The sequence below is a fragment of the Hemibagrus wyckioides genome, linkage group LG19, assembly GCF_019097595.1.
Source record: "Hemibagrus wyckioides isolate EC202008001 linkage group LG19, SWU_Hwy_1.0, whole genome shotgun sequence".
NCBI classification, from domain to species: Eukaryota; Metazoa; Chordata; class Actinopteri; order Siluriformes; family Bagridae; genus Hemibagrus; species Hemibagrus wyckioides.
The window spans coordinates 20,247,501-20,262,500 of NC_080728.1; the positions used below are offsets into that span (position 1 = coordinate 20,247,501).

A 15,000-nucleotide genomic window follows, 5' to 3' on the forward strand; every position below is an offset into this window, starting at 1 on the left:
CAATGATTCTTTATTTGTAACTAGATGACATTAATTAGAAACTCTGTAAGGCACTGGGTTGAATTTCTACATTAATTATTAACACCAGTGATTTGCAGTTTCTTGATTTGATTGAATGTGAAATGGAAAAAATGTTTTTCTGTAGAGATTTCACAAAAACACTGCAACATCAGCAGCACAGTCAACAACCTGAGCACTACAACAAGCACACAGAAACTCTGACCAGTCCTGCCTGCTCCTGACCAGTCCCAAACTTCTGCTCAAAGTATCTCCAATCTCACCCACTCCTACATGAAGTTTAACCCTTCATACCCTCTCTTACTGGCTCCTGCAGAATAACTGACCAATTCTGTCCACTGAAGCAGAAATTTTGAGAAACTCCACCACACCAACTGCCACACCTTTGATCAATCCCATTCTCTCTCTCACTCTTACAGAAACTTTGACCAATCACCTCCTGCTCCTGTTCAGAGTTTAAACAATCTCACCTGCAGAAAGTTTGACTAATCCCACCTGAGGACTGAGACCAAGCAGTACAATGTAATTAGCAGTACATTTTTATTCAATATTCATTCTTTCTAAGTGTATAGAGTGTACTTTAGAGAGAATATCTCCTTGGATTCATGCAGTGAAAGTCTAAAAACTCAGGAAATCTATTGTATAACATCTCACCATTAACTGTTTAAGATTGATTTATCTATTGTGTATCAGAGATGTTATAGAGAGGCTTTTGAAGAGGAATGTATAAGAGGTCTCTCCAATCTGAGGTTTCTCAGTTACTGAACTATAAAACTTAATTTATTTGACTCATATGTTACTACAGGTGTTTTCATCCAAATATAACTGTTTGGGGTTTGTTTTGGAAAACCCACCTACACCCACACCCCCCTCCACACCCCATTCATATAAAACCCACACACAGGAGATAATGTTTGACTCCAATGAGAGCATATTTATTACAAGTAATCTAAAATAGGATTGAGTGAAAACAGCTGAAAATTTAGAACTAGTGCAACACACGAAACTAGAACAATGAACACAAAGAAAAAATAAAGTCATATATTGCTACAAAACCCCAAATATTAGAAAAATTAATACGAACATAAAATAAGAAAGAAAAACAACACCAGTAACTACACCAGTTACACTCATGTGCATCATGCCACAGCTGGAAGAGCTTTCAGTTTGAAGTGGGGCACAAGAGCGACACGGCACTTTCGGCAATAAACAGATTGATAATTTTCCACCAAACTGAAAAATAATACATAACAAATGAGTGTTTCCGTACCTTTCAGATGATATAAGGTATTCCTGATCAGTATTCAGATGAGGACTCAAATGGAAAAACATTAGCCTCGCTGTCATTTGTCAATAGATCCAGCACTTCAAGTGTCGTATTTATAGCACCTTTTTTACAGCTATTCTTTAATTTAAAAAAAAAAATTCAATTCAATTCAATTTTATTTGTATAGCGCTTTTAACAAAGAGCATTGTCTCAAAGCAATCTCTGTATGCCTCGGGATGGGTAGAAGAAGGGAAACAAGTGGAAAGTAATTAGCGTAGCTGCTGTTCATAATATTAGCAGCACTAGATGATAATGTGTATTTAATCAGATGTACTGGAGCACAAGGTTATGGGATGTGTTAAATGTATGCCAGGATAAAGAGATAAGTCTTTAGTCCATGTTTAAACTGGGAGACTGTGTCTGAGCCCCGAACACTGTCAGGAAGACTATTCCAAAGTTTAGGAGCTAAATACGAAAACGCTCTACACCCTTTTGTAGACTTTGATATTCTGGGAACTACCAGAAATCTAGAATTTTCAGATCTTAAGTAATGTAGCAGATTGTAGCGTGTCAGAAGACCGGAGAGATACGTGGGAGCGAAACCAATTAGAGCCTTGAATGTAAGTAGTGCTAGTTTATAATCAGTTCTAAGTTTAACAGGTAGCCAGTGCGGGGATGATAATATTGGGGTTATATGATCATATTTTCTTGATCTGGTAAGAACTCTGGCGGCTGCATTCTGGACTAACTGTAGCTTGTTTATTGAAGATGCAGGACAACCACCTAGTAATGCATTACAGTAGTCCAGTCTGGAGGTCAGGAATGCATGAACTAGTTTTTCTGCATCAGATACAGATAAAATGTTCCTAAGCTTGGCAATATTTCTAAGATGGAAGAAGGCTGTTTTTGTGATATTGGAAATATGATTTTAAAAGGATAAGTTGCTGTCTAATATTACGCCCAGGTCTTTCACTGTTGAGCTAGTAGTAACAGTACATCCTTCTAAAAGCAAGCTGAATTGTGAGAGCTTCTGTGTATTGGTTTTTGGACCAATAAGTAATATCTCTGTCTTATCAGAATTTAATAATAGGAACTTATCGGTCATCCAATCTTTATTATCTTTAACACACTCAGTTAATCTAGACAATTTACATAATTCATCTGGTTTTGATGAGATATATAACTGGGTATCATCAGCATAACAATGGAAACTAATCCCATGCCTTCTAATGATGTTACCCAAGGGAAGCATGTATACTGAAAAAAGCAGAGGTCCTAAAACTGACCCTTGTGGGACCCCGTATTTCACTGGCACTACACTGGACAGTTCTCCATTTAAATCTACAAAAAGGTATCGATCAGACAGGTAGGATCTAAACCATTTTAATGCCTGTCCCTGCATACCTGTGTGATTTTGTAAGCAATCTATGAGAATAAACTATAGACTATAAACACTAAAACTATATATATATATATATGTAAAACTATAAAACTGTATATCTTAAGAATTTCAGGATTATGAAACCCTAAAAGATCCTTTCACAATACGAGTCCTGATCTCCATGAGATCCCTGAAGAACGGTGATGTTTTACTAATCCCTCATTGTGGTCATCTTGAATTGATCCTGCCCCAGAGCAGGTTAGCTGTGTACAGTATGTTGCCATGGCGATCTACCCAGCTTAAAATCTGTGAGAGTGTAACTTTGGGTTATGAGTTTAACTCTGAAATCCTGCTTTGTGGTACATCCTATGATTATTTAAAGGGAGTAGTGTGAGTACAAACAGCTGAGTGTCATTAGTAATCTGGTGACTGTGAACAGCTTGACTGGAGGTCATGTGATGAAGTTGCAGGCTGAGGATCATGGGAGTTGTATATAAATCAGTGTTGTGACAGTGAAGGTGGGTTTCATTCACAGAGGTTTTGTTCCATTTGAAGAACTACAGCTTTTTTGTCCTCTGAATATTTTCCCACAGTAGCTTCTGTTAGAAAAGTGTCTACATTTACACGAGTCCTTCACCACCAGGGTGCAGTGTGACACCATAAATACATTCAATACTGAAATCAGGCAGCTCCTAAACAGCTGGAAATTCCATGGAAGACAGGATTCATGATTCCAGCAGGATCCAGGAATTGTTTGGACTATTCTGGTCTCACAAAGTTAGGAATACTCTGTATCTGTGGGATTGTCCTCCTAGTACTGATGCTCCTCTATCTCAAATCAAATTTAGTAAATTAAGTGTAAATCGACTTCTTATAAAGTTTCACACAGTTTTTCTGTAGTAGTGTTGAAGACGTGGAGAGTGTTCCAGATTGAAAAGAATGTGATGAATGATGCTTGATTTCATGACTGTGTCTGTGTAATAATTAAGTTAGAATAAGGTTCATGATATGGTGTATGAAAAGAGTCAAACTTCAGAAGACAATTTATATTATATCCAGAGCTGTTTAAATGCAGGGTCCAGAGAGAGAAAAAGACACAGAGAGAGAGAGAGAGAGAGAGAGCAGTGAGGTGTAAGTGAGATTTGCATGAACAGGACTGAATAGTTTCATTTTTCCCAGAATAGCAATTGGTGGTCCATGCTTCAGTGCTCTGTGAGTGTTTATAGCCCTGTGACTTTAACACTTCATGACTGAGAGCTGCTGCTCAGCAACTTCACCCACAGCAACCATGACTTTGATCAGCGTCTTCATCTGCACACTGGCCCTCTGGACTCAAGGTGAGAGTTTAACATCAACTCACAGCCTCACACACTTCATTTCATACTAATTCTACACCACTTTAGAGCACAGAAACACAATCTATGTTTCTCTTCAGGATCCAGAGGTCAGGTGACTGTGACTCAGACTCCTTCAGTGCAAACTGTTGCTCCAGGAAACACCGTCACCATCAACTGTAGAACCAGTAGCAGTGTGTATAGTGGTAACCGTCTCGCCTGGTACCTGCAGAAACCTGGAGAAGCTCCTAAACTCCTGATCTACTGGGCTACTAGCTTACAGTCAGGGACTCCAGCTCGTTTCAAAGGCAGTGGATCTAATACTGACTTCACTCTGACCATCAGTGGAGTCCAGACTGAAGATACAGGAGATTACTACTGTCAGAGTGGACATGTGATCAGTAGTAGCTATGTGTTCACACAGTGTTAGAGCGTGGTACAAAAACCTCGGTCAGTGAGAGTACACAGAGAAGCACTGCTGCAGCTGGGAGAGACTGCAGGTGCTGAGGGGGAGGATGTGATACAGCACAATGACACACACTGTGGACCAGAGAAAACACACCACACTAACACACTAATACACACACACACACACACACATACACACACACACACACACACACACTGTGGACCAGAGAAGACACACCACACTAACTCACTAATACACACACACACACACACACACACTGTGGACCAGAGAAGACACACCACACTAACTCACTAATACACACACACACACACACACACACACTGTGGACCAGAGAAGACACACCACACTAACTCACTAATACACACACACACACACACTGTGGACCAGAGAAGACACACCACACTAACTCACTAATACACACACACACACACACTGTGGACCAGAGAAGACACACCACACTAACTCACTAATACACACACACACACACTGTGGACCAGAGAAGACACACCACACTAACTCACTAATACACACACACACACACACACACACTCACTGTGGACCAGAGAAAACACACCACACTAACACACTAATACACACACACACACACACACACTGTGGACCAGAGAAAACACACCACACTAACTCACTAATACACACACACACAAACACACACTGTGGACCAGAGAAAACACACCACACTAACTCACTAATACACACACACACAAACACACACTGTGGACCAGAGAAAACACACCACACTAACTCACTAATACACACACACACACACACACACACAGACACACTCACTGTGGACCAGAGAAAACACACCACACTAACTCACTAATACACACACACACACACACACACATACACACACTGTGGAACAGAGAAAACACACCACACTAACTCACTAATACACACACACACACACACACACACACACTGTGGACCAGAGAAAACACACCACACTAACTCACTAATACACACACACACACACACACACACTCACTGTGGACCAGAGAAAACACACCACACTAACTCACTAATACACACACACACACACACACACACACACTGTGGACCAGAGAAAACACACCACACTAACTCACTAATACACACACACACACACACACACACACACTGTGGACCAGAGAAAACACACCACACTAACACACTAATACACACACACACACACACTGTGGACTAGAGAAAACACACCACACTAACTCACTAATACAAACACACACACACACACTGTGGACCAGAGAAAACACACCACACTAACTCACTAATACACACACACACACACACACACACACACACACTGTGGACCAGAGAAAACACACCACACTAACTCACTAATACACACACACACACACACACACACACACACACTGTGGACCAGAGAAAACACACCACACTAACACACTAATACACACACACACACACACTGTGGACCAGAGAAAACACACCACACTAACTCACTAATACACACACACACATACACACACACACACTGTGGACCAGAGAAAACACACCACACTAACTCACTAATACACACACACACTAATACACACACACACACACTAATACACACACTAATACACACACACACACACTAATACACACACACACACACTAATACACACACTAATACACACACACACACACTAATACACACACACACACACACACACACACACACATACACACACACACACACACACACACTGTGGACCAGAGAAAACACACTTTAACTGAACATATCTTACTTATTAACAAACAATTAGATAATAATAAACTCCCTTTAACAATCTTTAATGAGTATAAACCAGAGAATTATTTGAAATCAGTGGAAAAAATAAACATTTTAAAATATATTAATTTATTTCAGTTCTGGACAGATGACCCTGAGTTATACAGCAGTTTGTGTGAAACATCTCAATGATTCTTTATTTGTAACTAGATGACATTAATTAGAAACTCTGTAAGGCACTGGGTTGAATTTCTACATTAATTATTAACACCAGTGATTTGCAGTTTCTTGATTTGATTGAATGTGAAATGGAAAAAATGTTTTTCTGTAGAGATTTCACAAAAACACTGCAACATCAGCAGCACAGTCAACAACCTGAGCACAACAACAACCACACAGAAACTCTGACCAGTCCTGCCTGCTCCTGACCAGTCCCAAACTTCTGCTCAAAGTATCTCCAATCTCACCCACTCCTACATGAAGTTTAACCCTTCATACCCTCTCTTACTGGCTCCTGCAGAATAACTGACCAATTCTGTCCACTAAAGCAGAAACTTTGAGAAACTCCACCACAACAACTCCTGCAAAAATTTTGATCAATCCCATTCTCTCTTGAAGAATGTTTGTCCAATCCCATCTGCTCCTGCAGAATAATTAACCAATTCTGCACACTTCTGCTGAAACTTTGACCAATCCCAGCCATTGCTACAGAAAGTTTGACCAATCACCTCCTGCTCCTGTTCATAGTTTAAACAATCTCATTCATTTGTTTGAATGAGTGTGATTTGTTCATTCAGGTTCAGGTCGCGGTTGGAAACAGTGCTACACATAACCATTACTAAGTTGCTGCCCAAGTGCGAGATGTAGCCAAGTTCCAGATGTAGCTTGTGACTGTATCTCGAGATTCTTCACAGTGCAATACAATTAATAATTCCTGTTTATGGATTAGACAAACTCTAGTTTTAGTGACTTTCACCAGACAAAATAAAAATAATGGAAAATGTGATGCAGGGAAATTTGTCATAAATTGTTGACATGGAATGACCCAAACTCATTAATCAGCAGATCTAATGAAAACCCAGCTCTTCTGAGATCATTTTCTCTATAATATTCTAACAGATTAATAAAGTAACATATTCCCTCTCCACCTCTCTCCAACACCATGTCCTGCCTTAAATGTTTTTGAATGATTTTTATTGGAACTTTCTCTTCTTCAACACTTTTAATGGTACTTTCTCTTGGGTCTCTCTCAACTCTTGATGTTATTCCTCACTGATAATTCACTTGAGATGTATGTAATCTTGGGAAATGCAGTTACACAGGGGAAGAGGCAGGTAAATGTATATTGTACAATAAGCTAAATCAATAAATAAATAAATAAATAACAAGGATAAATTACTAATCTCTTTCTATTGCCAAAACTACCGTCTGTGGCAAACAATATTTGGACATGTTTGTCACTAATGGCAGACGTGTTACCAGAAGATCGATAGAAATACCAGAAGACTGATAGAAGTTCACCACTACTGGCAAACTGTTGTGGCAAACCAGCACTGAACATATTTCCCAGTACTGTAAGTACTGGGAACAGTAAGTAACTTCTCATTATTTCTCACTTTCACATCCTGGTTTTAATGATTCATAAGAAATAAACATGAGGTGTGTCCATATAGGAAATTAATCCACAGTGCGGTGTGATAAAGCGCAAAATGAAGCACAGGAGGCTGTTTTATAGGTTATATACAAAATATAGTACAATAGTGGAGTAAATAAAGTGTAAGGTGGGACATTTAAGCTTAAATGTTATCAGAGTTGATCTTTGGAATATAAAGGGTTAATTTAATCACGTGTTAAGTCTGTGATGTCCCTTTCTGGGTAGTGAGATATGTAAAAAGTTTAAAGTTACCTCAATTTCTATATTTTTTATTGTTAATTTTAAAAGTAATTGCACCAAATCTTTAGTTTTATTTTCCTTATATCATTATATCTAGTTGTTCGTGTCTTTTATTGGGTTTTAGATGAGTTTTTTGGAGTTTTAGGTGTTAATGGGAATGTGTTTAATTTGGTACTGTCTCTTTAAGAATCTCGTGCTGAGGCGATACTCACGCGCTCCCTCGTCAGTCTGTAACTGTAGCTCCTCTCTGACAGGAATGTGTTTTAACGTGTATCTTCTGCCTAAAAACCTTTATCAATAAAATAATCAGGAATTCTACATGAGTATTTTGTACAGTATCATATCACCATAGCAACATTATTGAATTACTGAGTATTTCACTCATACAGAGTGTTTTACTGAGTGGAGTTCACATGGCTAGTCACCAGTGTTTTGTTAGCTAGCAACATCTTTCAGCTTTCACACAGTGACTAGTTTATTTTCCACATTTCCACTTTTCTTTAGGCTTCCTGTTACTCATGCTGGGATTTATCTCTTTAGCAGCACTGGTATGCTGACTCCCATGAAATTCCACATATACACTGATCAGCCATAATATTATGACCACCTGCCCAATGTTGTGTTCTCCTTTTGCTGCCAAAACAGCCCTGACCCGTCGAGGCATGGACTCCACTAGATCCCTGAAGGTGTGCTGTGGTATCTGGTGTCAAGATGTTAGCATCAGATCCTTTAAGCCCTGTAAGTGGTAAAGTGGGGCAAAAGGGTGTACATGGTCTGCAGCAATGCTTAAGTAAGTGATACATGTCAAAGTAACATCCACATGGATGGTAGGACCCAAGGTTTCCCAGCAGAACATTGTCCATGGCATGACACTGCCTCCGCCGGCTCGCCTTCTTCCCATAGTGCTTCCTGGTGCCATGTGTTCCCCAGGTAAGCGATTCACACGCACCCGGTCATCCACGTGATGTAAAAGAAAATGTGATTCATCAGACCAGGCCACCTTCTTCCATTGCTCCATGGTCCAGTGCTGATGCTCATTGTTGGAGCTTTTGGTGGTGCACAGGAGTCAGCATGAGCGTCCTGACTGGTCTGCAGCTATGCAGCCCCATACACCACAAACTGTGATGCACTGTCTATTCTGACACCTTTTAGAAGAACCAGAATTAACTTCTTTAGCAATTTGAGCAACAGAACCCCTCTCTTGGATCGGATCACACGGGCCAGCCTTTGCTCCCCACGTCCATCAATGAGCCTTGACCACCCATTACTCTGTTGCTGGTTCACCACTGTTCCTTCCTTGGACCACTTTTGATAGATACTGACCACTTTAGACCGGGAACACCCCACAAGAGCTGCAGTTTTGGAGATGCTCTGATCCAGTGGTCTAGCCATCACAATCTGGCCCTTGTGAAACTCGCTCAAATCCTTACGCTTGTCCATTTTTCCTGCGTCTAACATCAACTTTGAGGACAAAACCTTCACTTGCTGCCAAATATATCCCACCCACTAACAGGTGCCATGATGAGGAGATCATCAGTCTTATTCACTTCAACTGTCAGTGGTCATAATGTTATGCCTGAGATGGAGATCCCACACATCTAAATAATAACTGGCCCATATCCAAGCTGTCTTCCTGGTCAAAGTTTTCGAATCACTTGTCAGCAATCAATTAAATTCCTTTCTGCTAATTACATCCTGTCTGGTTCTGGTTTCAGAAAACACCACAGCACAGCTACAGCAGCTTTAGAAGTACTAAATGATTCAGTTGAATCTGTTGACAACAAGCAACACGGTGCAGCCCTGTTTTTTATCTATGAGAAGCATCAATACTGTATCTTACCATACTGATACATCGACTCATCAGCATCGGAGTAAACATACTGTTGTTTGGTTTAATAACTCTTAAACAAAACTCAATGTGTACAATCAGAAAGACTCACCTCTCGGTCACTCAGTGTAACTAAAGGTGTGCTTCAGAGGTCGGTCCTAGGACCACTCCTATTCATGCTGTATATTACTGTTTTGAGGCTAAGAAGAGGCTCATTGCTTCCACTCTTATGTCTGTGCAGGACTTTGGTAATGTGATATATATGCATGCATCTTTTTAGTGTTTATATCCCTCAGACACTGTTTACCATGGAGCACTGAGGTTCATAAGAAATATTTAAGCTGTCACTCCTCTTTGTGTGTTGTATGCATGTGTTGGATGGTCTGGCTTGTTCATCTGCAGACTAAAACACTGGCATGTCCTCATTTATACCTCTATCCTGGGTCTGCTTTCTTTCATATCTTCAGACCTACATCTAACCTACATCTTCGATCTCAGGGATTTTTATTACTGTGTTCCATTTCTGCGACTAAACTGGAGAAAAAAGCATTTAAATTTGCTGCTCCTGCTGCCTGGAATCTTCTTCTTCTTCTTTCGGCGTTTTCCTTTAGAAGTGGCCACAACGTATCATCTCTCTCCACCTAGCCCTATCTTCTGCATCCTCAACACTTGCACCCACTAGCTTCATATCCTTATTTATTCCATCCATATACCTCCTCTTTGGCCTTCCTCTTTGCCTCCTGCCTGGCAGCTCCATGTCCAACATTCTCCTACCAATATACTCACTCTCCCTCCTCTGAACATGTCCAAACCATCTTAATCTGTCCTCCCTAACTTTGTCCCCCAAACATCCAACATGAGCTGTCCCTCTGATGTACTCGTTCCTAATCCTGTCCAACTGCGTCACTCCCAAAGAGAACCTCAACATCTTCAGCTCTGCTACCTCCAGCTCTGACTCCTGTCTCTTCCTCAGTGACACTGTCTCTAAACCATACAGCATGGCCGGTCTCACCACTGTCTTGTACACCTTCCCCTTGATTCTCGCTGAATTACCCAGAACTCCCGAGCCCTTTTTTCACCCATTCCAACCTGCCTGCACTCGCTTCTTTACCTCTTTCCCACACTCTCCATTACTCTGGACTGTTGACCCCAAGTAATTAAACTCCAGTAACGTCTTCACCTCTTCACCCTGTAATCTTACTGTTCCACTTCCCTCCCTGTCATTCACACACATGTACTCAGTCTTACTACGACTGACTTTCATTCCTCTTCTCTCCAGCGTAAACCTGGAATAATTTGCAAAATGAGCTGAAACTTAAGGAACTGATCTCTTTAGATGCTTTTAAAGTTATTTTAAGTATCTTGGTGACAGAATCACCTGACTGTAATAGTCTTTGGTGATTTAATTCTGTACAGATATTGATCCTCTTCTCGTTATTCATTTTATTATATTGTGAACTGTGCTGCTGCCATGACGCTCTTGCAGCTTTTCCAGGTACAATAAAGGCTAAATCTGCTTGTGATTACCCTGTTTATCCTGGTTAATCCTGGACTGTTTTAACTTTGTTTTAGATTACACTTTTGGACTGTGTTTGTTTGCCTCTCCTTTATGTAATTGTGTGTTCCATTACTTTTGAATGATATTGTGTTTTGGTTATTGTTGTAGTGACTCACGCTGTGAGAGCAGAAAACAGACACACCAGAGATCGTGAACAAAAGTCTGGGTTTTATCTACAAGGTGCAGTACAAAAAGTCTTTTCTTTTTCTGTGAGTTGGGGTGCACTATGAGATTGAGAGATCAGCAGTGAGGCAGCATGATGAGGTGGGTCCCAGGAGGCTCATGGGGTACAGCACGATCGGATGCCTGCTGAATGGCTAGGTGCAAATACCATTCCCTCAGCAGGAAGCCTGCTTCCCGATCGTGCACTCTGGAGTGTAAATCACTCTCAGTGAGAAAAATCAGGTCTCGAACTGCTCAAAATCTGGTGCTCAAACTGCCCTGATTTATGTTGCAGACCACCAAAGGTAGCCTCTTAGTGTCAGGAGGAAGTGTTACAGTACAATAAATACAACTGTCATCTTCAGGCAATATGTGTGCAAGAAAGATAGGAGCCCTCCCGAATGCCATGTGTAGCACACCCAAAAGAAAAGCTTTGGCTACTACAGCCATAAGCCGAGTACCCTCTGCACCTGGGTGGCACAGAGGCATTGGCCTAGCCAGATTTACTTTATTACAAAAAGGATGGAATCCCCCAATCTCTATCTGGGAGGTGAATATGCTCTATGGCCCCTTTCACCTTGAAAGAAGGAGGATGGAAGGTGAACTACATTCTGTAGCCTTTTTCGACAGTACTGTCGACCCACTGTGACACACCTGGCAGAAGCGTCCATGCTGCTAGGTGGTCTGAGAGAGGTGATGGAGAAATCCGGGGAATTTGAAAGAAAGGTTTTGTTCTTTTCTTTTATCTCCATCAGATTACTTCTCCATGGCAACATATGCAGCCATGAAGTGGCAGATGGTATGGGCTAAAGGGCTAAATATGTGGCCCTTTGGTGACCTCATTGGTGAGCCCCTCACTACAAACAAGCTCCTTTATCATGCCAGCCTGGTACCCCTGCCATGTAGGCTTTTCCTATAAGGGCGGACTTGCCCTGACAGGGCTCCAATGGGAGTGCAGACTTTCTCTTCATGTAGGTGATGAAGGGGGGGGGATTTCTCGCAAGTGTCTCTTCAACCCTAGGCATTGTCACATACCCGTGTTCATCTAGGGCCACAATGGCTGAATACCAGAGGCCTATTAGGAATTATTCCACCTCGACACCTCAGTGTGAATGTCTGGGGAAAAAATGGGAGACGCCTTCATGGAATGAAGTTAGGTAGTAGTCATCAAGCTCAGAGCAGACAGTGCTAACCTTTCATCAGGCTAATCTAAGCAAAGCTTAGTAACAGCACATGTAATCACCTTGATAGACGGGGGACTTGAGCCACGCGGTGCAGGGACTTGGCAGGAAATACAGCCAAGCAAGCACGAAGAGAGCTTAGCGACAGCACACAATACTGCCTTCAACAGTACAAATGCCACTGAGTGTTTTTTCTCAGAAAGCAATTTAGACAAGTTAAAGGAAATCACCTCTTGCGAGACCTGTGAGACCCTTGATCTAGGTCGGCATGCTGCCTCAGTAGATGCAGGATCTGAGTCATGAAGAACAGGTGCTTAGCTGGAGAAAACAGCCAAGCAGGAGCAGAGCTTATGGAGAAGACATGTTTCACTCCTTTACCAATCAAACAATGCAGAGAAATGACAAGTCGTCCCCTGTAATGTACCGGGGGCACAAATGCAGGCACTTTCTGAACTGTTTGCTCGCCATCTTTTATATATGTCTTCTTTTTCCCTAGTCTAGACAGACAATCAGTCAACACAAACATACACAGAATGCTTCTTGAAGACAAAGAAGCTGAAGTAAATGATGCCCTTTTATGGTTTTTCTGGCACATGACCTACCTGAACCAATAAATTAGTGTGATTTCACACAGAGCTTCAGACACAGCTTCTGTAAAGAAGTGTTCCCATAGCATCAGCCATGAAGCAGTGTCAAGTTCCCTCTAAAGGAAACCACAGTAAACGTCCCTAATGTTAATTTGCTTTATATTTACATCTTCACCTACAAATAAAAATGAAAAAAAAAAAAACTAAATTCTCTGCTTCCCTCACAAACTTAAGTACAGCCAATGTCTCCCACCGCTTTCCTAATGTGTTTAGATTTAACACACAACTCTGAGCATGTCATGGATATGGTGCCACTCTCTCTTTATTATTCTAGTCGTCTTCCTCCCGTAGACGGAGACAGCTGTCAATCAATCAGCTAATGCACTTATCAGGACCAGGAGGGTGTAGGGTGTGTTATATGTGCTATAGTTCTTACAGCAGCAGATTCGGTGATGAATAAAAAGAAATAAAAAATATTAATAAATATTAATCCTCACTTAAAGAGAGAGCAGTGAGGAGGAAGTGAGATTTACATTAACAGGACTGAAGAGTTTCATTTCTCCCAGAATAGAGCAGAAATTTCACCAGATGTTCAACTTCCTTCAGTCAAACTCACTGAAGCACAACACACAGCACTGAATCTACAGCTAATCCCACTCTCTCATCACACTGATCATCACTATTAACTGGAATAAAAGAACAGACAACGTCCAAAACTCAGCTTTATTTCAGCAAAAACTACAGGAAGAGCAACAGGACAGTGAAGAGAGTAAAGACAGAAATGTCAGCATTGTGTAGAATTGAAACTCTATTTAGGATGGATGATAAGCAGCTCTATGTTAAACTCTAGCTTGGATCCACTAGCCTTCACACTGACTCTTTCTGAACATGACTGGATGATTGGCGTTGTTATGGGAGACCTTACAGCTGAACTCCTCCCCCTTTTCCCAGAGGTCTTTGCTGAGGGTCAGGGTGCTGCTGCGGCTGTAACGGCCACTCTTCTCTTCTTCCGCACTGGTCAGAACCCCGGTGTTCACCTGGGAGCCGTCCACTGTCCAGCTCACCAGCGCCCCCTGTGGAGAGTAGCCAGACAGCAGGCAGAGCAGCGAGGCCGATCCTTCAGACAGCTGCAGAGGAGACGGAGGGAGCAGAGACACGGAGGGAGCTGTGGGACCGGCTGGAGAAGAAAAAGAGAATTACTGATGTTTAATAAAATCTGACTTCATGACTGAGTTTCATTGAGTACTTTATTATTTGACCTCTTCACTTCAGTGCAGTGACAAAACAAACATGTTCCACACTGTAATTTATCTGGAAAAATCATTTTTCATAACAAGTCTTATTACTTTATACTTCAAACCTTCAGCATATTTAACTGCAGCAAATACAAATGTAGCTGATTACAGAAATATTCATTGTTTAACACAAACACACACAGCAGCTAACATCTGGATTTTACATCAGCACAAAGTCACTATATTTATTAAATGTTTATTATAGAGTAACTGCAGAGTTATTACATGTTGAATATATAGCAAGTGTGTCATTATTACATATTTAACATCAATTATTGTGTATTTGTTGAATGTTCAAGAACATTTCTA

The 15,000-nt window shown here is 41.1% G+C and overlaps 1 gene segment (V, D, J or C); it reads left to right on the forward strand.

Annotated features, from left to right (window-relative positions):
- Positions 1-3,912: 3,912 nt before the first annotated feature.
- On the forward strand, positions 3,913-4,430 carry LOC131370220 (Ig kappa chain V region K29-213-like). The segment is given in 2 exon segments: positions 3,913-4,003; positions 4,102-4,430. Coding segments are annotated over 2 exon segments (420 nt in total).
- Positions 4,431-15,000: the final 10,570 nt, after the last annotated feature.